This window comes from Uloborus diversus, chromosome 8 (assembly GCF_026930045.1).
Source record: "Uloborus diversus isolate 005 chromosome 8, Udiv.v.3.1, whole genome shotgun sequence".
NCBI classification, from domain to species: Eukaryota; Metazoa; Arthropoda; class Arachnida; order Araneae; family Uloboridae; genus Uloborus; species Uloborus diversus.
The window spans coordinates 138,980,344-139,007,676 of record NC_072738.1 but is presented as its reverse complement, the minus strand read 5'-3'; the positions used below and the strand labels follow the sequence as shown (position 1 = coordinate 139,007,676).

The following is a 27,333-nucleotide window of genomic DNA, read 5'->3' as shown; positions in this document are numbered from 1 at the left end:
CTTCTTTAGCAAACTGAGGGCAAGGCATTCTGGGGTCCTCTCCCAAAAATTTTGCTGGGTTGAATTGTTTTTAAAACGCTATTTCAGGATATCTCTGAATTATTTAATGAGGAAAGAATGACTTTGCAGGTTCTCCCTGGTAAACCTTTTGATAAGCCCTAAAACATTAATTTCAAGACTTCCTTTGGCGAATTCAAAGGAAAATACGGAGGACTACTTCCGAATTTGCTTTTTAATTGGAGGTTTAAAAAATGCAATTTTATACTTTTACTGATGTTAGGAACAAGCGAGTTCGCTTCAAAGAAAAAATTCCGAAAGTTGGAATCGTATAATAGCCCTCTTTGAAGGTACAAGAAGAAGGGAGCGTGTTTACGGGTTCTCCTTCAAAAGTTTTTCGAAACCAAAGTTTAAAAAATGTAATTTTCAGCTATCGTTGGGTGATCTCCCCAGAATTTTTTTCAAATTAAAATTTTAAAAACGTTCGGGTGATTTTTAATGATAAAAAAGTGGGGGGGGGGAGGGGCGTTTGCCCCTCCGAATCGCCGCCACTGCTTATGGCCCTCCCCCTCTTCCTCAAATGACCCCTCCATAACCAGACACTGGATCCGCCCTTGGCCAGTACAACTATTTTTGTAAAGATTGTCTAGATGACTCTATGGATTAAAAGTTTCCTCCTAAAATTCAAACTTTCGTACATCAAAATCTATCAACATTTCATTGCTTACGAAGTTAAATAAAAATTTCTTTTAACTGTATATAAGCATTAATTTAACTTTTATTCTCTCCCTCTCTCTTTTTTTTTGTGTGTGTGTATATGTGAAGTAAAGAACTTCTATATGATTGTACTTAGAGGGATAGTAAAAGATCTACTGGATTTTTTTTTCCTTGGAATATTGGCAGGCAATATTCCAAGGTATATATATATATATATTGGAATATATATATATGCCAATATTCCAATGATATCATATCTGCCAATATCATCCAATATTGGCAGGTATGACTTTAGCAATATGAAATTCCTGGCAGATTTTTGCACAGCTAAAGTGATTATCTTTGTTATAGAATTCGTTGCAATATCTGGTACATTATAATTTAATGCACAAGCTAACTGAACTGCTTCAAAACAAACTTTGAATGTTATCAAATTATAAACTGCAGCTTTGAAAATATATTTCCATAAAATGGTGAAATTGTAACCCATCAGTAAAAATATATTCTCTACTATCAGCAGAGAGAAAATATGAATCATAGGTTAGAGATGTAAAATTTCTGGAAGTTTTGAGGTGGTGGCAAATATACAGTTTTATTCCAGTTTTGTTCCGGAAAAAATGGAGAAATTGAAGTTTAAAAATTACAATACATTTAATTGCTATATTTAGAAATCATAAAAAAACCTTAAATATTTAAAAATATTTGCAATGCATGTTATTTTTCTTTTTGACAGAAATATACATAATACTTTTACTATTAAAAATTAAATTAATAGCTTTTTTTGTTCAAAATATCCAAAATTATCTAAATGAGTCAAATCATCAATCAAACGTTAATTTTGAATAAGGTCTAAATTCAGTAAGTAAGCAGAAGTGTATTTATATTTTTCACAAAATAGAGAAATGTCTTTTGCATAATCAAAGTAAGTGTTTTCATGAGAGATACTGAACATAAAAAAATATTTAAACATAAAAAAGCATTTGAATGTAAGTATTGTAAATTTCTGAATACATAATTTTGTGCTACTAATTTCAAAATTTTCATTTTTCCAGAGTCAAAATAAAACGTTTTGGAAAAAAACAATTCCATAACATTTCCGTTTTTTTCCTACCCTCCCTATTTCTAGTATAAGTACTTACTATCCATATCTCCAGATATTCTTTTATATTGTATTCTAAAGAGAAATGCTTCTAAAACAAATGCAACGACAATGTTGATAACAACCTAGAGATGAAAAAGAAATTAAATTCAGAACTACAAACATTAAAAGTTATTACCACTGTTGTAACTCATAAAATAAAAAAAAGCAAATAGGACACATATTTTAAGGGAAACGTAGGTGATAAATGTCTTGCATGGTAGCATGTACAAAAAGAAAGCATGCAAGTGATTGTAATTTCTACTAAAAACCAATTACTGCAATTGTGAGGGAGTTAGCCCATAGTTATTCATGAATTTTTTCTAAGGTTCATTTTGAGCAAAGTGTAAGTGCCTAATCATGTTTCAGAATCACACTTTATCTGTTGACAATCACTGGAATAAACTCGCTTTATATTGTACCATTTGATTTCTTTCTATTCCAGTCCCTGTGCGACAAAAAAAATTGAAATTTTGACTGATATCTCCAGATAATTTCATCCAAAACCTATTGATTTTTATCCCTCTGAAATTAAAAATTTGCTCACTAGATTGCAAAAGTTTCTTTATACTGAAGCAAATAACATATTTAGTAAAACTAAATTTAGGTTTGAAAAAAATGGCATTATTTTGTGATCTCCGATATATTCAAGGAGATTTTCAAAAACTATAGCGTGATGAAAAGGCAGGGGGTGCCCACCTGGGGGGAGGGGGGGGGGGTCATGGCACAGGTAGCGTTATTGAAATTTTTAGAAGGTTTGTTTTACAGGGTATTTTTCTCATTTTGGGGGGAGTGGGGGGGGGGGCTTTGCAATATTGAGGAGGGTGTGCCCTTGCTCTTAGAGGGGTTGGGCACCCCTGGAAAAGAGGCCCCAAGGACATTTGTTCAGATTTTCATATCTAATAAATAATGAAAGCAATTAGTAACACGGCTTTTGTTGTTCAAGCAATGTATTTCAAACTATTGTTATTTCTTCCTTTTCCTTTTCATTCAATTTTGTTTTTAGCACTCTGTCTTAAGATTATCCAGGTCAGTCAGTCTCTCTTCACATCTGTCTTAATTTCAGATAATTTTGAATTGGCCAGCTTTTCATTTTGAAGCAAGTTATTCATGTTTGAGAATAAGAGTTAACAATATTCAAGTTGTCCCTTGCCGCTTCAACTTTCACAGCTTCACACTATCGCAGTTTTTTCATCAAATATATATAAACCTTTTTGTGTGCTCATATAAACTCTTTCCTACGAGTAACAAAAGATTTTTTTAGCCATGTAAGCACTTCTGAGGGGCTGTAGTAGTAATAGTTGAGGGGGGGGGGAGTTATATGATGATGACTTATTTCTTCATTTTAGCTGCAGGCTAGATGAAGTCCATGAGCCCAAGTGTCCCCAAAAAATCGTAAACCATGAGAGAACTGACATAAATGTCCTCTATGTCCAGTCCCGCACAATTCAAAAGATTTTCTGGACATGCCTGCACCCAATCTACATTTGGTACAGGTTTCAAAAACTTTCTCACCAAATGAAAAGAAAGACACTTGATGCGCCCACTTGCAAGCCTACTGATTGTTGTTTGGACAACTCTATCGACCTTGATGGAAAGGGCACCACCTGGGGACTGCCTATTGTACCAGGGATGAGTCAGAGGAGTCTTCCAAACTTCTTGGTTCAAAGTTTTCATTTTAGAAAAATCTCTGAGAAGGTCAAAATTCTTCTCAACACCAAATTTTCAGTGACACCTTCCTTGGTCAGGATGTTCTCTGTGTCATTGCCAAAGAGACCAATGTGGGATGGAATCCATTGGAGGTATTATAAAACCACTGAAGAGAGTGTAGGGAACTGCAATGTGATTTTAAAAATGGGAGTGAATCATTGAGAAGAGATAAAATGGAGGGAGTGAAGACTTTCATTCATGAAACCAAGACCCCAAGTCACGTGATAGATTTTAAAGCAAAGCATTGGAAAAAAATCAGGTTCCTTTTGCTTGTTTCAAGCAAAGCATGGCAATGCGTTACAACCATTCATCGTTGTTGAGTCACGTGACTTGGGGTCCTTGGGTCAGCTTTTGCTAAGCCAATGATTGGACTCGCTCTCTCCATTTTAATTCCTGCTCTAAAGAGTGAATATCACTGTATAATTGCCAGGGTATAACTACATTTGTAAATGATGACCAACTACTAGCTTTTTAAGCATTGAGCGTAACAGTCAATAAGGTGATAGAATGTAGAGGAGGCAAGGAGATTAAGTCAATAATTTACATTTATTTCATCGATGAACAAATTGCACTATTTTCATAGGTAGGCCTGGTAGCAGAAACACCATGTCATGTGTTGCTGATTCTTGAGAAAAATTGCAGACTATTTCTTAGTTGGAAAAGAAAAGTAAAAAACAAAAAATTTTAAAAAACAAAAAATTTTAAAGAAAAAAAACCGCTTGAGTTTCAGCGAATGAAGATTTGTACCAATTTTTAAGGATATAATCTACAGACAGAGGCGGTTACAGACTACTATTAAAGGGGGAGGGGAGATTGCTGAAGAATGACCCCCTCCCCTATGAAAGAGCCTATGGTTTTGGGTACGAAAAATTTCCGAAACTGCTTGGATGTCAATAAAAAGCCCCAAATCAGCTCGGAATAAGGCACCTAAAAGGGCATAAACGTTACAAATTAATCAGGAGGTCATGACTCTTCCTTTATATCTGCATGACTTGGCATGATTCTAGCATGACTTGCAGTTTTTAAATAAAGCATCTTATTTGTAAGTGTTTGTCTGTACCCAATGAGATTTTGCAACTAAACCATTGATTCAAAATATCCATTCTTAACTTTTAGCATACATAGAATGTGTACCTACTTTTCAATAAAGAAGATCCAAAAGTTACTTAGTTACATGATTGTTGTCCTACAAAAAGAAAGGATCATTGTCCTACAAAAAGAAAGGGTCATTGTCCTACAAAAAGAAAGGATCATATGTGAAATCCTTAAAGGAATGCCCATCATAAAGGATAGTGCTCAAAGTTGTATTGAATGCCACAATTTTTTTATCACAAATATTCTCTTAAAGCATTTTTTTTAAATTTCAGGACATATATTATAAAACAACATATAATAAAATGCCCTTCATTAGTTTAAACAGCAGTAAAAAAAGAAAATCAAAATATTGTGTGATTTTTACTATTTTAATTTTGAAAACTTTTAAACAAAGCCTTCCCCACATTTTTTTTAATTCCACATCCTCTAGAATTACTAAAATAAAAATAGGCCTTTAACTTTAATTTTGTGCTTTTCACTTGAAGGAAATATTAAACAGAAGTCTAAAAATTGAAATATGAATATGCAAGCATATAAGTAAATCAAAAATATAAATATATTACCATAGTAACAACATAAAAAGACATGAAATAAATCCTACTCCATTCTGTAGCTACGCATGCATAACCATTCATAATAATGAACCAATTATTCACTACCATCAACTCAAATAATGTAACTGAAAGAAAAAAAAATCAATAAACCCAAAGTAAAGCAATTTGTAAAGGCAAAATAAAAAAATCAACATATTTTAGCTAAAATAAATCCAAAGCTGTTACTTATGTTTTTAACTTAAACTGTTACACATGATCAAAGGTAATCAACATAATGCTTTAATACTTAGTAAAAATTCTAATCAACTTAAAAAACTAGACTGTATTTAAATTCAAGTTATGTCCTACGATTAGAAATGCACTAATCAGAACTGTAGAAAAAAAAAAACCCTTCACAATGCTTCTGACATAATTCTTGCTAATTCTTATGTAAAATGACCCCCTGAATCCAAATATGACCACAGTTTTCCCCCACACATCCTGCTTTTATGAAATGTCCCACCCCCTCCCCGAGTCCTTTTTTTTTTTTTTTTTTTTTGCAGTTTTATAGCCATTATTTTCATTTGGAGGGGAAAGGAGCATTGTATTAGTACTGAGAGACTAGAGAGGTGCAAAGCTCAAAAGTATAAACATTTGGAGCAAGTTGGGAGACTCATGGGGGTATTCCCTAACAAAGTGTTTTAAAAATTATCAACTCCCATCTTTTTTTTTCAAAGGTTTATTTATTTATTTATTTTTTCAATTATTTTTTGGCATAAAACCAGAGTATAGGACTCACACCTGTGAGCCACATGTCCTGAAAGAATTTTATTTTATACACACACATATATATATATATATATATAACAAAAGTGAAAAATATTGAAAAGACCACACCAAAATTCCATAGATGCGCAACGCAGCAAAACTAAAAAGCCAAGTGAATGTAAAAAATAATGAATCCTCCATGGCTGATGAGCTCTGGATTCATACTTTCTCTTTTTCTATTAAATAGCTGCTTGCAATTTTCCTTTTGCTCATCATTATTTTTTGTATAAATTGTTCAATGTCATTCACAATTACCTCAAAAATTATGTGATTTAGAAATCTGATCCGAGTAATTGTGAATGACTCATAACACGTTAATTTTTGCAAAGAATTTGTTAAAAATTTGTGTGGTATATCCTGATTAATGTATAAATTTGAATATAGATTCTAAAATGTGATATTTTTAAACATTTTTTTTAAATTAATGATTTTTCTTGAAAACATCAAAAACCATTCAATTATTCTGGTCAACCCTAAAGACTTAATTACAGCCTTCTCTTTCCTTTATTGCTGTTTAAATTTATTTATATTAGTTCAATGTATTTTTAATTATTATACAACTGCAAAGTAAAATTGTTGAGTTAAAAATAAAACCCACATGTAAAAACCATTTGATAGTTTTCGCTACTATAACAACCAACAGATGTAATCATTTTAATACAAAGAAAAAAATCTGTTTTTGAATTTAAGTTTCTTTGAATAGCCCAGCAAAATTTTGTACCTAAAAGTGCAGGTTTCCAAAGAATAATAAAAACTGTAGTAACATTTGAAAAATAAAACTTATGTTGAGACTAAGAAATTTTAACAAAATAAAATTAAACAAACAAATAAAACAACAAAATGATGCATGCCTCATAATAATCAGATTTGCAAACAAATGTTAAAACAATAATAAAAATGCATACACTTAGCAAAATTCGTAACACATATTGAAGAACTCATACTCAGTGAAAAGATAAAACAAAACACAGAAGAAAAATGTTCTATAACTAAGCTAATCTTAGAGGTATACAATAATGATGACTAAATTCGACATAAGACTGCACACAATGTGGTTTTTAATTTAACATTTCTTTTAGTTTGAAAGGAAACAAACATTACTTTCTTTTCATCAAGTGTCACTTTATCTAACCCCCTCCTCTTGTTCAGTGGCGCCGACTTGGAAAAATTATTGGGGGGGCCGGATGCCACCGGGGTCTAGGGAGTATGTTAAAGCACGGACCCCATCCCCTCTCGAAAAAAAATTCAGATTTTTGTGCTTTGAAAATGCCAACCTACATATTTTCTGGTGTGTATAATTTATACAAACAATGTGTGACATGGCGTTTTCAAAGTAAAAATAAAGTAAAGTAAGTCTAAAAATTGGTACACAAATTTTCTACTTCAATTAGATCATGTCTCTTGCCTTAAGTGAGGGATAATTCTACAGTTCCATTTTGGGGGTGCCGTGCAGTGCCATAGCTAGGCTACGTCACTATACAAAGTAGTGTACTTGACTTGCATGGAAAGGCACTCCCAGTGACACCGATTTATAACAACTATTGGGGGGGGGGAGGAGGGTGCCATAACGAGGGCCTTTCCAGGGGAAATTTTCTAAATTTGAAATAAAAAATAGTGAGTTTTAAAGTTTTTTAAGCATTTTAGAATCATATGATCAACATTAGAACCCCAAAATCTCGACTCTCGGTAAATAAACATTCTGAGAAACTCGACAAGCTGACACATTTTTTGGCTTTGAAAAAAAAAAAAAAATCATGCATGGTATTTTAGTAAAGAGCTAATTTAATTTACAGTAATAATTATGCTTTTAGTCTATTACAGAGCAGATAATATATATAGCTCTGAAAAGATTGAAATGATATTTAAATAAATCTAAACTATCATTAAAAGAATAAAGCATAAAAGATTGCTGTCGCACTTTGATTACTATAAGTGAAATAACTAATTTAAGCTTGCTTTGAATAAGGCTCAGAGTTCATTAAATAAAAATAATGTCTCAAAATTAATTCTTTAATAGAGTTAAAAAAAGTTAATACAGATTATTTTATTAACTCTAATAATTGAAGAAAACTATCACTCCTTCCATTTAACGTACAAATCAAACCCTGATATATTTTTTCCAGATCAGCAACACTAAAACGCTTAGCGTCGGCGTCGTTCCTCGCCGAGGCGAAAACTTGATTCTTCTGCTCATGCGCGCCCGAGCCGATTCGGCGTTCTGAGTGGTCACGTCGGAATCCACTAGACTCTGATTTCAGCGTTACGTCGATGAGCGACGTCGAAGATCGGCGATTCGCTTCTAGGAAACCAAGGCTTTAGATGAGAGCACCGCCAGCAACAGACTTCACCCGAAGTTTCACGCACTGGGACAAATTCTATGAGTGCTCTCAGCACCATAACACTATCATTATTCACACCACACGTTTTCAATGAACCTGCTTACTACCGCAATAGTTATTTGTTTTAATTCATTACTGAAGGTATTTTACGATGTAACTATCTTCAAACAAGGAAAGAAAAAAATATCAACATAATTTTGTGATTTTAGAAACCATAATATGACAAATGATGTTCTTAAATTATTGAGGGGGCTCTGCCCCCCAAAACAAACTATTGTGGGGGCTCGGGCCCCCTCAAGCCTTATGGAGTCGGCGCCACTGCTCTTGTTTCATGTCATGCTACAAAACTTAACCATACTGTTATAAAAAATGATCTTATTTGAACCAAATTGTGTGATGTCACACTTCTTGTTACTCCACACAATCCCCCCCCCCCCTCCTTCAAAGGGGGTCAATCATGGAGGACACCGTATCAAAAGGATGAGGAGTAAATTAGAAACACAGCTAAATATATAGAAAACAACAGACACTTCTATTTAAAACTAGAACACACATGAAAAACAAAAAAGTGAAAAAAATGAAACAAGCACATTTTGTCTTTAACTTTAAAACACCTTATAAGTACCATTATATTTATCTAACACTTACTTTGACTAGTAATAAAATCATTGAAGTTGTTGAGATAATAGTATCCATCCAAGGAACTGTCGTTATCAAATCTGTAAAATTGTTCCACAGTAGTGTTCCTATTGTTAAAAAAATAATAATTTTAAATTTAAAAAAAATGAAGACAACAGAATATACAGGGTTTACTTAAGTGAAAAGGTACCAAAGAATAGTGTAGATCTAAATGAAGACTTTATTCAAAGTATGCACCATACAATACTGTAACAATACATCGATTACTTACAGTTACGCTTTCTTTTTTTCCTTTTTTTATGATGTCATAAAAAATTCTTGAACCAGTGATATATTATGGTGCAAAACCACATACTTATACAACAATTTGTTGCTTTTCAGCGAATTTTTTGTGTGTCAAGGACTTATAGGGCATCCTGTACATTTATTAATTAAAATAAAATTAAATTAAAAACACTTCCATATTTTGCTTTTCCTAGATGAGTCTCCTCCATTTCAGGGTGCTTACACATAGTTACTATATAGTATTGTAGACTACTAATAGAACAGAAAGGACTTTAATATTTCTCAAATACATGCACAAATGAAAAACCACCCTTGACCCACCAAATTTGAATATTCAAAATATTGCATACATTGCATTTTACATGTTCTAATAAGTATTTTAATTGCCATTATGACATGAATATTCTTCATGAATTTTCTATGGGTTCTGGCCTAACAATTGAGAAAATTTAAGGGATCACCCAGTGCTTTTCATCAAAAAAAGTGCGCCAAGGCTGATAGATTATGATAGATTAGCCGTCTTCGGCGGGTTGGTATACACTGTTTTCGGCGGAGTACTTTGGGGGCTTCATCCTGTCTTGCTGCCTGAGTTGGCATATTAATTAATGAACAGTGCATTAATTTTCAGCGAGACACGCCTCTAGAACCATTCTAATGCCAATTCTTCACACGTCTCTTAACTTAACCATTAACTCGAACCATTTAAAAACTGAAACACTTCCGCTTAAAACAGAAAAAGAAAGAGAAATTATAAGCAACAGGAAAAAGTGGTAATAACTTTGCAGAGGCCAGAGGCAGCCTTGGGAAAGAAGATCTGAAGAGTGAAACTGGCATGCTGCCAATAACCGATGGTAGAAACATGCTTGAGAATTGACATTTTAATTAATATCTCCGCTAACTAAAACCATAGGCAAACAGAAACTGCCTAAACATGATGTCCAAAAAATTACAAATGTATCGATAACTTGTTCGATCGCCAATTCTTGGCTGTTTGGAAAAAGTTAGAGTGACATGCATGGATAGATAGATATCTAGATAATTTCAGGTTTAAATATTTAACATGAAATCTTTTACTCGAAAAGCAAACACTTATTATTTTTTAACAGGTGGTTAGAAATCAATTTACATTTAACTTCCACTTTATTAACAACAATAAACTAAATAGTTTGGAGAACAGCATTTTCTATCAACTACAGCACAAGGGGTCACCCATGTTGGGCATTTAAGTAACATTTTGATCTTAGTAAACTGCAAAGATTAGTTCTACCTTGCAAGCACGGCAGGGCATAAGAAATGGAGCTAGAACATTTTTTTCTAAGTTGCTCTTAAAAGTGTCCACTTTCATTTGCCAATTAGATCATAAAAAAGACTGGTAATGGATTATGAACCAATACAAATTAATGGCCATGCACAAAGATAGTCTTTTCAAACTAAGAATATTTACCCAAAGACTATCTGACACATTATTTTATCACTGGCTTTACAAAGATATCATTATAAACACTGATTTACGTTGACAAATAAGTATTCTAAGCAAAGAAGTACCTGAAACTATTTGACTGACTTACTTGCAACAATTAACCAGATCATATCCAGACAATACTTCCATGCCAATAATACCAAAGAAATAGTATAATATTGCTAACACCAAAGCAACGCTAAGAAATCTTGGAAGGATAATAAAAAGGGTACCCAAAACATCTCGATACCGTTTCTTCAGTTTGAATAATCTGGGGGGAAGAAGCAAAAAGTAAAACAAATCAAATAGGTATGTTATAAAAATAAAATTGATTCACAATACTACACAAAAGATGAAAAAGGTATGAACTTACTTTAAAAGCCTCAATGTTCTGAGAATAGTGATATATGAAAATGGGAAATGGAACTGCTCAGCAATTAAACCTCCTATTGCAAGTAATGTCACTCCAAAATCATAGCTAAAAAGCCAAATACAAAAAATGTTAGGACAATTACATGAAAAAATTAACCTGATTTGTACCAATGATTTAGTAATAAAATGCATCAGGCATAAATATTGTTTTTTCTTGAATAAATAAAAACATTTTACTAAATAACTTTAGTTTCAAAAAGAACATATATTACATAAACACTTTAAAAAAGACCTTTTTAAAATTTCATCTTTAGTAGAACATAGCTTCTTAAAAAGCTTAAGCACAGCAACTAATTAATTATAAATATTGATTGAGAATAATAATAATGATTATTAATATCAAAATATAATATTAATATCAAAGGCATAACAAGTCACAATTTACAGCTGTGGTCTTCAGACTAAAGGCAACGAAATCTGATGTTTTAATGCATAAAAAAAAGCAATTACTTTTTGATTCTGATGTTAGACACATTCAGCCAGGCCCAAATTTGTCAAAATTAATAAGTAAATTTTTTTTCATATAAACCAAATAAATTCTTTAACATTATAAGAATGTAACTTAACTTCTAATGGCAAATCCAGTTTCTAGTTTAGGAGGGGGTCATTGTTTCAAATATAACCATGGAAGTGGAATTTTAAATGCAATAGTTAGGCACAAATAGCGGGCCTCTGGCTCTTTTTAATTAATTTCTCAAAGTCCCTAAATGCAATTTTAGTACTTTCATGGCCATTTTAGGGGGGGGGGGACGGTTCCTTCTTTCAAGACATGCTACCTGAATTCAAACTCTTAAAACTAAAAAAAAGAGGAGTAGACAAAGATTTTAATTCTTTTCTGTTCCATTGTCTACTATTCCACTATAAACTAATTTGATTTCATTCAAAAGGACTTTTTTTTTTTTTTTTTTGAGAATAGGAGCTTTTTATTTTTAACAATTCAGTCTTCAATGTCCAAAAAAAAAAAAGTTTTCAAAGAAATTATGCTTTCTTTTTTCTCTCTTCTTCTCTTTGCTCAAGTATTTACTAGTTAGATAGTATTCAATCTTACTTTTGACACAGAATAAAAGAGTCAAATTTCAACCAAGACCAAGTTGAAAATATCTGAGTCTTACCACTCTTGGTAATTAATTTGAAGCTCATTGAAGAGTAAAACTTATCAGGAGAAGGATATAATGTTCTAGCCTAACTGCTTACGATTCTCTAAATTTATTTAGCTTAGCAATTTGAAATTCCTTACATCGTATGTATGCTGTTTTAATGCATCAAAATTTATTATAATGTTTTGACTTCAAACATTTTTCCAGTTATGAGGTGACTCTACACGACATACTTTTGATAAAGGTAAGGAAAGATTGCATCGAATTAACCTTATTTAGTTATTAATACTAATATTTAGTAAATACTATAGTGATAACAAATTTAAATAACAAAAACAAAAAAACTGCAATTTAGCACATATGATTTCTGTTGCAATAATTTTCTTTTAACTAAGTTCAGGTACCATGTGAATTATTATTCAAATACAAGTGGTTATAAAATTCACATGAAATACAGGTTTAGGTTGTGCAAAAAAAAAGAAAGAAAGAAAGAAAGAAATAAGAAAAGAACTAGTTTCTTTCTTTTTTTTTTTTTTTTTTCGTTTGCTGAATATTTAAATATACATCAGGTAAAACCACAAGAAGGTTGACAATAAAAATGAAAAATATCTTTATAAGAGAAACACAGGCCCCAAAAGATCAGCTTAGAATACAGTTAAAGTTAAATATTGCACATTCAAACAGCATTTAATAGTTTACAAAGTTTAGTACAATTTTACTGTTTGACCACGGAGTGTATGTAATTTGGAAATCAGCCAAGTTAAGATGATTCCATCTGAATGAATTGAGGAGGGAAGAAGGGAAAATAGCGATGGGATTTCGATGCACGCGTTTTATTATGTCACTAGTGCCTAATTAATTTATTGCACTTCCCAAGTTGAGTAAAAACAGAGTTTCTATGGAAACACCAAAAAAGAAAAGAAAATGTTTTTATTTCGTCAGGAAATTTAAAATCAAAATGGTAAGTTCAAAATTATGTAATAATTTGTGTAGTAGGAATATAGATCGAATATAGTTTAAGAATGCTTGCCGTGAATGAACCGTCATTTGTACAAAAGTGTCTCTAAATAATTAAGAGGCAAAAGCGCACATCTGTAACGAACAAACTACTACCCCTGTAAACTAATAGAAACGTCCATTTCCGCCTATAAACCGGATATTAGCCTTTCCATGAAATCGATGGTTAGACAGTATAATTACCCTTGTCAATTTACTTTTTCTTTATAAGAGTTAACTACTAGTGGTTTTGCCTTAATTAAGATGAAGTAATATATTAATACTTTTATGCGTCATAAAAAATATGTATAAATGCCAGAACTGAATTAAGAAGAAAAAGTAAAGGAAAATATAATACCAGTTCCATCTTGAACTGAAGTACTCAGCAAAGCCCAAGCCAATGATTTTCAATGATGCTTCAAAAGTGTAAACTATGGAAATAATTTATATAAGTTAAAAAACGAACGAACGAAAATAAACAAAATATAAACTGAAAAATTAACAAATGCATACTAGATAGATAAAACAATAAGATAGAATGATTGAGAAAAAAACGTATCAGCTTTGCAGTTTATAATATTGCAATTTATGAATTTTTAAACTCCATCTAATCCATACTAGTTTTAAAAGCATACATCTTAACAGCAGATAAAAGTCCTCACACAAATTTATTTTATTTTTTTTATACACATAATACTTCAAAGCCAGTTTGATCTAACTTTTTTCAAATTTATCTCATTGACAAAATGTTTTCCCCCATTGTTATAATGTAGTTGAGCCTTTAGACAAAAGAGAACTGCCCAAAAGTATGACTGTTTTTAAAATTTATCCAGGATATTAAACTCAACAAGAATGGATGTCACAGCTGCACCGTTTACCACAACTTCACCTTAATACTTTTCAATTCATGATAGGAAAGTTCAAACTCAGAAAAATACTATAAAATATTAACAGCCAAAAGTACTTTAAGCTCCAAAAATTTTAGGCTTTCGGCAGGAGTACCCACCTAGGGAGAGTCCTAGTGGCAGAAACGGCGCTGATGTCGCGGACAACGAAACCCTATCGTGGACAGTTCTGTCCGCGGCTAAAAAAATAAAAGTTGTATGGAAAAAAAGCAGAGAGAATGATCATACACGTGATTGTTCTTGTTCGCCTGCCTGCAGCACTTGTAAACCAAAACAATACTTATAAACCAAAACAACTTTTTCAAACTATTTATCGAAAAAGCAAATCTGAAATCAAAATAACACATATTTCTGTGTACAAAAAAAAGTCAGCACATTTCTATGATGCAAACGATACATAACTAACATAGAGAATAATTTTGCTTGTTTGTTTGTTTTATCATATCGTTAGCAGTGGTGTTGTAATAAAGTTCTCTGAAAATGCAGTGTAAGAACTTTTTCTTCCCTCTAATGACTTAAAAAAATTTAAAAATAAATAAATAAATAAATAAAAAAGCATTTATCAGTGCATTGAGATGCGATCGCTTCATATACGATTGCCAGCTTTATAATTATCACCATTTAGTGTCTGGTGTTAACCTTTACTCATCCTTCTTTTTTTTTTTTTCACGACTCTGAATTTTCGATGAATATGTCAGTGATATTAATAAAATTCAATATGCACCCCTGTTAAATGGTAATTCTAAAATTATTTTATGTTAATAAACTTTTTTATTTACCGTTTTTATACTTTTAGTGCTTTTATTTTGAAAAATGCAATCTGGTTGCATCCGATATGAGATTTGAAATTTTACTTTTTTTTTCAACCTAACTTCGCATCATATGGAGGCAAATAAATGAAATGTCTATTAAAACCATCATTTCAAGATTTTAAAACGAAATTCTGTTTCTGTTTATGAGTCAAAAACTTAAATGCTGAACAGATGGTTTAATTTTAGTTTTGCTGCAACTGTGTTTATAGATATTAATGATCGGTTCATCATAGGCTTCTAAAATGCAATTCTAAAACAATTTTTAAAAAAAATAATTCTTTTAAGAGTCGTTTTTATACTTTTGGAGTTTTCACTTTGAGAATTGCGATCTATTTGCATCTGCTTTGAAAACCGAATTTTTCTAATTTTTGATGTTTAGTACACTTTTTTAAGAGGTAAACAAATAAATTCTCCTTTTATTTTTATTGAAATCACGAAATTTTGAAGTTTAAAACGAAATTCTGAGAGTTTGAAGAGTTTCAAGAGTTAAATGCTCAACCACTGCTTGAATTTTATTTTTTTTTGTTTAAATTATTTAATAGAAATTAATATTATTAACAGAAAAAAGAAAAAATATCACAAAAACACCCACTTCGAAATTTCGTTTTACAATCCCCCCCCCCCCCACACAAAATTATTTGGTTTTTCACAAAATGAATTGATTTTTTACAAATAAAATGGACCCTGTGAAAAATCCTGGACAGACCAATGTTCAATAGTAAATGCATGTTTGCAAATGTCAGGTGCCTACCAAGAACAGAGGGGGGAAGTCATCAGATTGTACCATTAAAACTCTTAGGGGGAGGTAATTTGAGAAAGATTTTGGTCTCAGTATTTTTTGGGGGGGGAGGGAGGGTCTCGTTCTTGAGAGGGGAGTGCTTCAAAGAATTTAGGGAAGTGTGCCATCGTCTTTGGAACGGGAGGTCCTGCCTTATTTCAAAAATAATTATTTAAAAAAAGACTCATTTATTATTTTTTTATTGAAACCATACTCGAAATTTTGCAGACAGATTATGAAGTTATAAAAGCTTGTCACAGACAGCTACAAAACTTTCTGCCACTGGTGGGAGAGTCATGGCACAGACAGCGCCATTGAAATTTTTAGGGGCGTGATAAAATTTTCTGCACTCTTAGCCTAAACATGGCAATTTGTTCCACAAACCTGATCCACCATTTTGGAGCACTTTTTTTGGATGATCCTAGATCCTTAAGATTCGGACCTCTGAAGCTGAAATTTGCACAGGTTAGTTTCAAAGGCATCTCTGCACTTCTATAAAATTTCCTCCAATACAAAATGTCCTGTTGAGAACCACTAGGTCACTTGACATGGAGTGACTCAGAAGGAAGCTAAGAATTTTTGAAATCTTACTTAAAAAAAATATGAACTGTTGGTTCACTGGGGTGTGTTCATTTACTGATCGTTCAGAATCTTTTTTCCTAGTCTTACATCCCAACCAACAAAACTTGTTTTCAAAATTGAGAAGGAATTTCTCAATTCCAAGCGACCAGTAAAAGTGTTCATTTACTGGTCACTCGGATTTGTTTTCCTGGTATTATATTTCAATCAACAAAACTTGTTTTCAAAATTTAGAGGAATTTAACGATCACTTTCAATAAACAATCAACTTTACTACACTCCATGTAACACTTAATAAATAATGGAATAATAAAATACTGAATACAAACAAAACACATACAAGTGACAAAGGCAACAGATACATATCCATAAATGTCAACTGCATCATTTGCAAAGCCTCCTGAAAATAAAGTACAATTTAATCAATTTTATAGATCATAAAATTCATATTTATTTCAACTGTTGCAAGTGCTTTTCTTTTTGAAATTCCTACATAATTATTAGGTCATTGTTTAAATATGTTATAAATTCAAACAAGGATGTTTATTTACAAATATCGCTGACAGAGTGGTGTACTGGACCCTGGTCTCTTACGCCCAAAGGTGCAGGTTCGATCCTGGCTCTAGCCAGTAGATTTTCAAGGTGCAGAAAATCGACAGCATCCATGTCGTATGGTTATATAGTATATAAAAGATCCCTTAAAGTACTCATTTAGCTTGGAGAGATTTTGGCAAAATTAAACTCTTAGTGCATTTTCCCATCAAATAGAGCCCAGGTGCCTCCATCTGGTGAGAAAACTGGCCGTCAAAATTCTTGTGGTAATGGCATCTACCAATAGCGGAGCTACGCAAAAGAATGGATGCTATATTGCGAGATCGCAGTAGATTCACAGAAGGTAGTGACTCTAATGCAACTCCAATAGAAAGAAGAAAAAAAACTACAAACACCCAAGTCATTTTATTAAATTAAAAAAAAAAAATATGCTGTCACTTTCTCGCAGAATCCTAAAGATTTATACAACATACTTAGCATGTTATTATATAGCTTTTAATGGAAATGATGACTATATGATTTAAGATTGTAATATTCGTTACAAGATATGCATACATATTGGAAGGAAGTGGGGGCCGATTCCCTACCATTTTCAACTTTTTTTTTTCTTCTAAAAGAAAATTGCAACATTTCCAATGAACAGCAAAAGTAACAGGAAAAAATTAAACAACCATTGGTCATTTCTGCAGGCATTTACAACCAATAAGTTTATATCTTTTTTAATCCCTATATCACTTTAACAATTTAAAAGAAATAGATTTACGTACCATCGCTGAATAACATCAGATGCTCGTGTTTGCCTGGTGAAAAAAAGGAAAAAGTATATTAAAAAAAGAAAGGAATAAAAAGAAAAACAATCACTAATGAATCAAACCTTGCAGATAGCCTTAAGTACAATTAATAATTATCATGACCAAGATCAACATGTGGGAATTTGGATGGCTTCAGATGCATGTTCCAACCAATAGTTCATCAAACAATACTGAAATATCATTTAACATAGTTATCATTTAACATAGTATGCCGATAGCATGGTTATGACATCCAGAGACTGCAGTTTCATCATTGTTATGGACTCATTAGTCTGGAATAGTCAATAATGGGGCTGGAGGCAGATGTCATCTCACCTGAAGCTGAAAACACCAACAAACTGAGAGCTAAAATTAATTTGGCTCACCAGCAAGAGTCTGGAAGCAATGGTACCGTTCAACTCATAATTACATTTTCCATGGTATGCTAAACTAGTTTTAATTACCAGTTTGTAGGTAATTACATTTTCGATGAGATTATATTAGCCTCAGCTCGGTTATTGACTACTCCAGGCTGTTGGTATATTGCATGTAATTCTACCTGGGATCTGGCTTAAGAGCAGTAACTTACTGCATATTTTCAATAAAATTCTGTTATTTAAGCAGTGCAACACAATACAAGGGGGGGGGGGGGGGACCCTTACATTCATTTAGAACCTCAGAAAATGTATACCTACAGTGCATTAAATTATTAGAGGATTAGTTTCTTTTCCTTAACCTTCTTTCAATCCATTTAAATCAGGGTAATATCTTTCTTAAGATTAGGAGACCAAAACTAAACATTCCAAATGAGAGAGTACTTATCATACTTTTGTATAAAGTTAGAAAACTTTCTTAGAATTATATGATGTAGAGCTATTGATAAAAAAAACTCATCATTTTGTTGCCTTTGTTACTAGTTATATTATACTGCAAACTAAACTTAAAGTTCTAACTAAATATAACATCCAGATCAGCAACTGTTTCTACTTCACTAATGATAAATTCCTTTGAACAAGAGCTTGCATTCTTTTTTCTATGACTAATCCTAACGAAAAACTTCCTAAATGAAAAATCTGATGACTTTCCTAAATGAAAAATGTGATATTTGTTTGGAGCAAATGATACACCCCTTTTAACGTTCCTTATGAAAATTTGAACAACATCCCATTGAAGACCTTTTCACTTGTTTTTGATTGTCAACAATTCTCATAGTTTTGACATCAGCTGAAAATAATCTGATGTTCCAGAAACCGTTACACTAATATCATTAATGAAAATAAAAATAATGGCCCTAAAACTAAACCTTATGGAACACCACATAAACATCATATTTATCTCTGATGCATATTTGTCGACAAATTTGAGGAAAGGCAGCGAAACGGTCTCTTATAGGAATGGAAGATACCATGCTTCTTTGCAGCCTCTCAAAAAAAAAACTTCAACACACACGTACAAACGGTAGAGGGGACGGGGGCTGACAATCTCAGGAAAATAAACTTCTATGCAACTCAATGAAAACCTAAATTGAAGTTAAAGAGTTCAGTGACACAAACTAAATGACTCTCTAGTTCCTTAACCGAAAAGAATTCACAATAACAAAATACAAGCCAAAGGTTTTTTTTTTCTTAGCAACATTAAAATAATGGTTAAGACTTATGAAAATAGTAAATTAAGATGGATTTCACATAAGAAGATTAAAGATAGCCCACAACTTTCAGTTAACAAACACTTATCACAATAAAAATGATAAACAACCATAAAAGTTATTAATAATTTTTTGTAGCCCCACCAAATCACTTGCCAAATCAGAGAACTGCTGCAATATTATCTTCTGCATTTCTTACAAGACGTAGAAGGTTAACAAATTAAAAAACTTTTTCAACAACACTTAAACACATAAAATGTACAAAACATATTCAAAATATGTTTGAAATAAAAATCAAAGTTATCAGAAATATTTGAAATGTTATTAAGTAAACAAAAATTTAAATGGAAGAAATCTTACCAAACGCTTCTGAGGCCTCTAATACTTGCCAAATTCCATTTGCAGCAATAATAACATCTGAAATAACCAGTGATAATTACAACAATGAATGGAGATTAAGATCATTTACTAAAAACAATAATTTAATTTACTTAACAAATGAATTATTAAAGCCTTTAAATTGATACCAAGCTAAAGAAAAAAACTAATTAAAAAACGGCTATGAATAATGCAAAATAGAACTTACTTATACAAATGTCTGTACTGTAGGCTGTCACAAACTTGTTGATACCTAAAAATAAATTTTCATTAAAAAAAAAAAAGATTACAATAAAGGAATAAGCAATAACAAATATTTGGCTGATTAAATAGATGTTCACCTGTAAACACTTGTAAAGGAAATCCTTTTAAGTATGTAAACCACAACTCATCATTTCTTTTTGGCTAAAAATCAGGAAAAGCACAACACAAAATGTAGCAAAACAGTTTAAATTAAAGTAAATTTTTAATAAGAGTTTTAAAGACATGAAGAGCAAAAATGAATTCAAAAATTTGTTTCAGGATATAAAGCTCAAAAACGGCAATTTTAATGAAGAATAAAAATTACAAAATTACTTTCTTTACTGAAATAAAATAATAGATTCTTTATTATCTAACTATTATGCATAAAGTATAAATTTGAAATGGACAATAATTTAATTGATAAAAATGAAACACAATAATCGAGTAATTAACGTTTTGGATCTGTGTTAGGCACGGATTGAGAAAGGAAAAGTAAAATTTTCTGAAGAAGTAGGACGTGGGGTGTAACATCTCTTTGTCGTTTAGACAACGCAATTACCTTTTTTTTTCTGTTTGTTTCAAGATATTTTTTTTTTCTTTTTTTAATATCTACGCTTAAAAAAAAGAAATAAAGTACTTTCCAACTAACGGGATGTCTTTCGGAAACATTTAAACATTATCACAAACTTATGTATCTATTCACATTTGCATCTAGTGTTTTAAATTTCAAGTAAAGGGATGTCTATAAACGATCCACTTTCTGATCCCCCCCCCCCCACAAAATGTCACCCTTCATCATACCCCCCTCCTCCCCCTCTTTGTCACATGTCATGCTAATTATCACAATTTCACAACCTCCTCCCCTCTACCACCTTCAAAGCCTGACATCATTTTGTCGGCAGCCCCTAATTATAATATCAGTATTTTTTTTTATTTTTTTTTTTATATAAGTATTTTCAAACTTAGTGGACTTGTTTCAAACACATAAAAGAATTCTTGCAAAATCAGTAACCAATAACCATTCTTGTTTGAATTTTAACAGTTTATACATCAAGTAATTATAATTTTTTAACTTGAATTTTAAAATTTAATTTGAAAAAAAAAATACCTTCCAACTGAGGGGGCTTGCTTCAAACACATTCAAGAATTCATGTAAAGTAAGGTAACCATTCCTACTTGCATCTAGTGTTTTGAACATCAAGTAGTTATCCATCTTACCTGGTTTTAAAAACCAATAATTTAGCAATTTCAAATTACTTATTGGAAATCAGCAATCAAGTAAAAAGACACTAATTATGTAAAGAAAAATACTACAGAGTGAGTAAAATATCACTCCACATGCAATGAAGACCTCTTAAAATTTAAGACACATAAAAACACTTAACAGGCTTTGACTCAAAGAAAAATGAAATACAGTGTCAATTGACTTTGGAAATGCAGCATTTTATCACACCACCTAGCCAACAAACTTACATACCAATGTTTAAGAATAAACAGATAAGTTGTTAGCTTTGCAAAGAAAATAATTCAAGCAATTTGAGACAACAGTCATTGTTTGAGAAACATGCATGTAATTTCACTTGCACATTTGTACAATAAAAGCTATTTCCCTATACTCCTTTTCATTCAAAGATTTCTTTTCCCTATACCGTACAACGGTCAACATACTCATAGAGGTTAAATTTTTAAAAACAAAATGCAACAAATAGTGAAGTAAGATCTAAACTTATCAGGAGATTTGAAGAAGAGGGAAAAGTAATAAGTCGTTTTACAGTTAAATGTCGTAAACAGGGGCGTGCACGGGGGGGGGGGGAGAAGGGACACCTGTTGGTCCAGACCAGAGCCTGAAAGAGGCACAATATTTTTAAAACTAGTCGAGAAACATAGGGATAAACGATGTGGAGGGGGCTCGGGAAAATCATTTGTGACGGGCCTCAAAATTTCTGCGCACGCACCTGTTCCTAAACACAAGCTTTTCTTGTTTTCCAAAATTGTGTTTTTTGAATAAAATGGAACATGGGCACAATTGGAAGGAAAAGATAGTTTAAGTAGAACTTCATAATTCAAAGAATTAAGTTGTGTTGCAACACATTATAAAATCCTAATCTCTTTTTTTTTAGTTGGAGCAAGTGTTATATGGCCAATTTTCATAGCATTCTTTATAATTTCTTGCATTTGCATATTTAAAAATGAATTTCACACTAAAGTAGTAAAAAAATATGTACTTTTTCTTTACTTGAGAATAAGATAAAATGTTTGATTAAAAATATTTTTTTTTTGACAGTTTATGTTGTTGCATGATCTTTCTTTCTATTTTCAAATTAAATAATTTATCATTTTTCATTCTTACTGTCTAACCACGGATTGTATGGAAAGGCAAACATCCGGTTTACATGCGGAAATGGAAGCATCTTTTAGTTTTCAGGGATGTCGGATTTTCCAGATATATGTTAGCCTCTAAATTAAGCAGAGTCTCATTCAAATGAGCGGAATACGCACATAAATTTTTTATTTTCCCCCTCATTCAGATGGAGTCGCCTTAACTGAATGTTTGCCAATTCCATACAATCCGTGGTCAAACAGTAAGAATACAAGTTTACCAGCAAAAATGATTACATACTTACTGTTTTGTGACTTAAAATACTTCATCAAGCCTTGAAAATGTTTAAAACTCATCTGCAGGGGAGAAGTTCGAGTGACAAGCAAGCGAAAAGCTTGCTGACAAGCTTTCCTTCGATGAAGAAGAAGTTTACGAAATTTTTCCTTTTCAATGCGTGTGAATGTTTCATAGACAACAGCAAGCATCTGAAAATTTAAAAAATGGATGAAACTGACAGGCTGAAATAAATCTAAAAATACTTACATCGAGCCCCGCAAAGTAGTATCTAAATATTGGAAACTACGTTGCCAAAAATAAAATAAAAGTTGAAACGCAATTTTGAAAGGTGGATTGTAGATAGGGCTGCAACATCAGAGAGAAAATGATCAACTCTGGCTCCAACTCCTGAAATTTTAGAACTTTTGTCCCTGACTCTGACACCTCAAAATCCATCTGACTTCACAGCACTGGCAGTCATAGATGTAGTATAATTAGATACACAACTTTGTTGCAGCAGCCACTGGCCGCAAATGAAAGCATGAATCTTGAAATAAACAGGCAAAAGAGTAGCCTACAAAGATGACTGACGAGGATGTAATGCTGCTTGAGTGTATGCGGTAAGCCATGCGCATGTGCTTTTCAGATGCTTTCCCATCATATACTTGGCTTTGGCTGCACATGGAACCAGTCTCCCGTCCTGTGTATCTAGTTAATACTCCACCTATGGACAGTGTTAAGGACTTTAAGGGAAAATGACCGACTCCGACTTTTGGAATTTTAAAGTCATCGACTCCCTCCTTTGTCACTCCAAAAATTGGTCTGAATATCGCTCTGCAGTTATGGGGTAGCAAAAAGTGTGATATCACACATTTTGGTTGAAATAAATAATAATTATTACAAAAATATAGCATTATGCTTGTAAAATATAGTTTCAAATAAGTCAGAACATCATTTATAAAACAGCCCTTGAGTTATATCAAGTCTTGGGTTCCCACACTTCTTAGCATTAAAAAACATTTTCCAAATAAAGCATCTCCCAAAGGTGAAAAGCTAGCCATTAGTTGTTGGAAAAATAATATTTAGAACATCCTCTCAATTTATTAAGAGCAGCATTTCAATCATTACAACTCAAAAGACTTGAAATTATGATACTTAACAAGAATTGAGTCATTAATTTAGATTTTGACCTGATTATATCAAAATACGTAAGCAGTGGAACTTTAGTTTGACAAGTAGATTTTGATTATTTTAATAAAGTTCAAGTTTAACGCTCGCCACTTTTGGAGGCAAACCTAGAAGCAGACTCTAAAGAATAATTTTTACTATATTTGGATGAATTTTGTAAGAAAGTAATTTTTATGCAATTACAGTTATCATTTACACAAACATTAACTAGCATTAGCATAATTAACTATTGGTTTCAAGTGACATTGTGTTACTAAAATATTTCTTGAAACTCATAGCTATGGGGCATTTGCAATATTAGGGAAATCCCCAAATTTTTGAGGAATAAACATTAGGTCAGGAAACTCAAGCTAGATTGTTTTCAATTGGATCTGTAATGTAACCTTACAAACTGTCTGAAGATATTGAATCTTTTAAAGCCCATGCCAGAAAAAAAACCTCATCAGAACCAATAGTAGTCATATAGCTTTTGTTTTAAACGTATAATTAAGTGTTGCATATAATTAAGTGCTTCAGTGTGTTGTTATTATTATTATCATTATTTTATTTCTTTATTTATTCATTTTGAAGTTTTTTTTTTTTTTTTTTTTTTGAAAATTTCAAACGGACAGTAACTCGCAAATTGAGCTGACACACTGAGGTAAAAAAATTCGCCCAAAATGTCAACCTTCTGATCAACGAGAAATTACTTTCAAAATAATGCATCTTCCATTTCAACACTAAATTCAATAGCTGTCAACAACTCTTAAGCACTCTTTATTAAGGACACAAAACTAGGGTCTTTCAGAACAAGGTGGTACTAACTAGCAAGACATGGAAAATAAGAATTTTAGCACTAAGAATATACGATAAATAAATATTTTTGATTGACACTACATGTGATCTATGCAAGAAAAGGAATTTTAAAACCTCAGTTTTTTTCCTCTCTGCAAATTGAATCTTTTTTACATCACAAGGTGTTTTATTCAAGAAATCTACTAGTTTTTCATGAAAAATGGAACCTGCACAGAGGAAACATTTTATTTTTAGCAAAAATACATAGGGGAGGGTGGCCCAAAGCAGGTAGGTTTATGAAAAATTGTAATTTTTGGATTTTTATTGCAAAAATTTCGGCTTTATTTCCTAGCAGGGTTCTTGAACTTCAAAATAAAAAGTGATTTTTACATTATTACAAACCCAATATTTATTTATTATCAAACTTTACAAACATTTGAAAAAACTGCTTTGCCCTACCAGGGAACCCAAAGCGGGTAAGCTTAACTAATTGTGATTTGATACAGTTGCAAATCAAATATAGTTATAAATGACTAAAATAGTTGACTAGCTACCTGCCATAACATAAAAAAATATAAAACAGTTGGTATAATTTAATACTTATCCTGTTTAAACTCAGCACATTTATTTATAAAACATTAAGAAATAACTGATTAAATTAACAGAATAATTAATTACTTATCCTATTGAAATAGAAAATCTAAGTCAGCACACGAATCAAGAAATTATAAATAAATATATAATTAAATCGTATACCCATTTTGCCCGAAGGCAAGCTTTTTATTTCAATAATTCTAACCTTAAATTTAAAAAAGAAATAAATGAAATGACTCTCGTAGATTGTAGGTGGATGGTGTCAGAATAATGTAACATTATTGACAATAAAAAAAATAAGCTGGTCTTTGACTAATCACTAGTAACAAAACTTCATTTTTTTTTTAATGTATCTTTTTTTTTTCTTTTTTTTTTTTGTCAATGCCTGGTTGGGCCATGCCGCTTCACTGCTGCTTCGCTAGGACTGATTAAAACTCGAGGGTGTTCATGTAAACACGACATACGTATGCATCGCCACTTACACACCATGGGGGGGGGGGGACATATGCAGGTCTACCTGCTTTGGGCGACCTATCTGCTTCAGACCCACCCTCCTCTAAATAAGATAAAAAGATTAAAATGCTTTTAAATACTCACTAGATTCATTAAGAAATATACATGAATTATAATAAAAGTTATGAAAAACAAAGATGACCATTTTGATCTTTCGTATGAAGGCATCATAACATCAGGAAAGCTGTAATATAAAAATGTTTAAATTAAATTAACAATAAAATCTACAAGGCAACTGGCAGATTAATTGAAGAAATAAATTGTTTTTCACTGCATAGGTGGAAAAAAAATTGACGACATCCAACCTATGTTTGAGTGCAAACCATTAACTGTATGATTTAAAATTCTTGAGCTATTCAAATCAATGTTTAACACATTTGTTGTGAACACTTTAATCAGTGGTGTAATGAGAAGTGGAGTTGTCCCCTCCCGACAAGAAAGTACATTCTGGCTACACTAGTGTTTAAAACTAACCAAAAGCATAACAGCATTTTTTTTTTTTTTTTTTTGTCCATTTAATTCAAGAATTTACCAAGTACATTTAAAAGTAAACTTGTTGTTTCAGATTCAGGATTAATTTTACTTTTCATCCCTTCATCTTTTCTTTTTCTTTTTGTGGTAAAAAGATTTTGAACTTAAATCTTAATGAGACACATTCTGTTTTTATTAAAAATATAAAAACAAATGGCTACATATTAAATGAATGTTCGAAGAAGCAGCAACATAAATTCATATCAGAAACAATGTACAAAGATAACTCACACATATGCAAAAGAAAATGAAGTGAGCAAAACAAAATTAGAGGTTAATAATTCTTATTAAAAAAAACAGTAAATTTTAAGCATTATAATTATACACAAATGCATATCTTTTAAAAAGAGTTATTTTTAACTACAGTACTACGTTGAAATATGTCAAAACTTTATAAAAATATAAAACTAATGATTTTTATTTTAGCACATCATTGCCTCAAAACAACAGTAGGATATTTGACTTATTCCTGGGATTAGTTGCCTTACTGTTGCTCTGAAGCGATTACATATTTATTATTAAATTATACTATTGACTCTGATAGTAGCTACTTAAAAGATGGTGATAAAAAAATAATATGAATTATTTACTACAATAAAATTAAGTAACATCAAAAGATTCTCTACCTTTCAAACTTATGAAACATTTTTACTTAAAATCAAAACAATAAGAAACAAATGGTTTTTTTTTTTTTTTTTTTCATTATTATTATTTTTTTAAATTTCATTTCTTATTTTTTTTCATAAAATTTTATTTTTAATACATGCAGAATAAGGCACTATATTATTTTAAATTTTAAAAATAGACCTACTTTGCAGTGGTCAATAAAACAAATAAGCTGACGAAACTTTCAGCCAATGACGAAAAGTACTGAAAATAAAAAAGGGGAAAATTATAAATGATTTTTAGTATGAAGGAGAAGGTTCAAACTATGACAAAAATAAATTTCAATAAATAGAGAAAATCTGATAAGAAAAAAACTTACTGTGTCTTCTGGGATTGCACTGAAAAGATAAAATCCTGTAAATATAGGCAAATTAAATCTTTTTAACACAACACAAAAATAAAATCAATGGATAAAAATAAGAACTGAACCTCCACTTTCATGATATAAACTATGTAAATCATAATATTCTTAAGAAACATCATCTGTTTTTCTGAACACAGGAATGTGGCGACCAAAACTTGC

At 31.6% G+C, this 27,333-nt stretch overlaps 1 protein-coding gene across 1 annotated transcript in view; it reads right to left on the bottom strand.

Moving 5' to 3' along the window:
* The window catches only part of LOC129227473 (two pore channel protein 1-like), a gene marked incomplete at its 5' end in the record, with an annotated part of 32,599 nt that extends 5,435 nt beyond the window's left edge, over positions 1 to 27,164 (bottom strand). The window contains 16 exon segments of the mRNA XM_054862041.1: positions 1,854 to 1,938; positions 5,221 to 5,336; positions 9,006 to 9,103; positions 10,850 to 11,011; positions 11,114 to 11,218; positions 13,624 to 13,696; positions 16,680 to 16,739; positions 17,659 to 17,691; positions 19,688 to 19,744; positions 19,914 to 19,958; positions 20,047 to 20,110; positions 21,057 to 21,166; positions 22,573 to 22,753; positions 25,698 to 25,797; positions 26,956 to 27,014; positions 27,130 to 27,164. Of these exon segments, the coding sequence (XP_054718016.1) occupies positions 1,854 to 1,938; positions 5,221 to 5,336; positions 9,006 to 9,103; positions 10,850 to 11,011; positions 11,114 to 11,218; positions 13,624 to 13,696; positions 16,680 to 16,739; positions 17,659 to 17,691; positions 19,688 to 19,744; positions 19,914 to 19,958; positions 20,047 to 20,110; positions 21,057 to 21,166; positions 22,573 to 22,753; positions 25,698 to 25,797; positions 26,956 to 27,014; positions 27,130 to 27,164 (1,383 nt within the window).
* Positions 27,165 to 27,333: the final 169 nt, after the last annotated feature.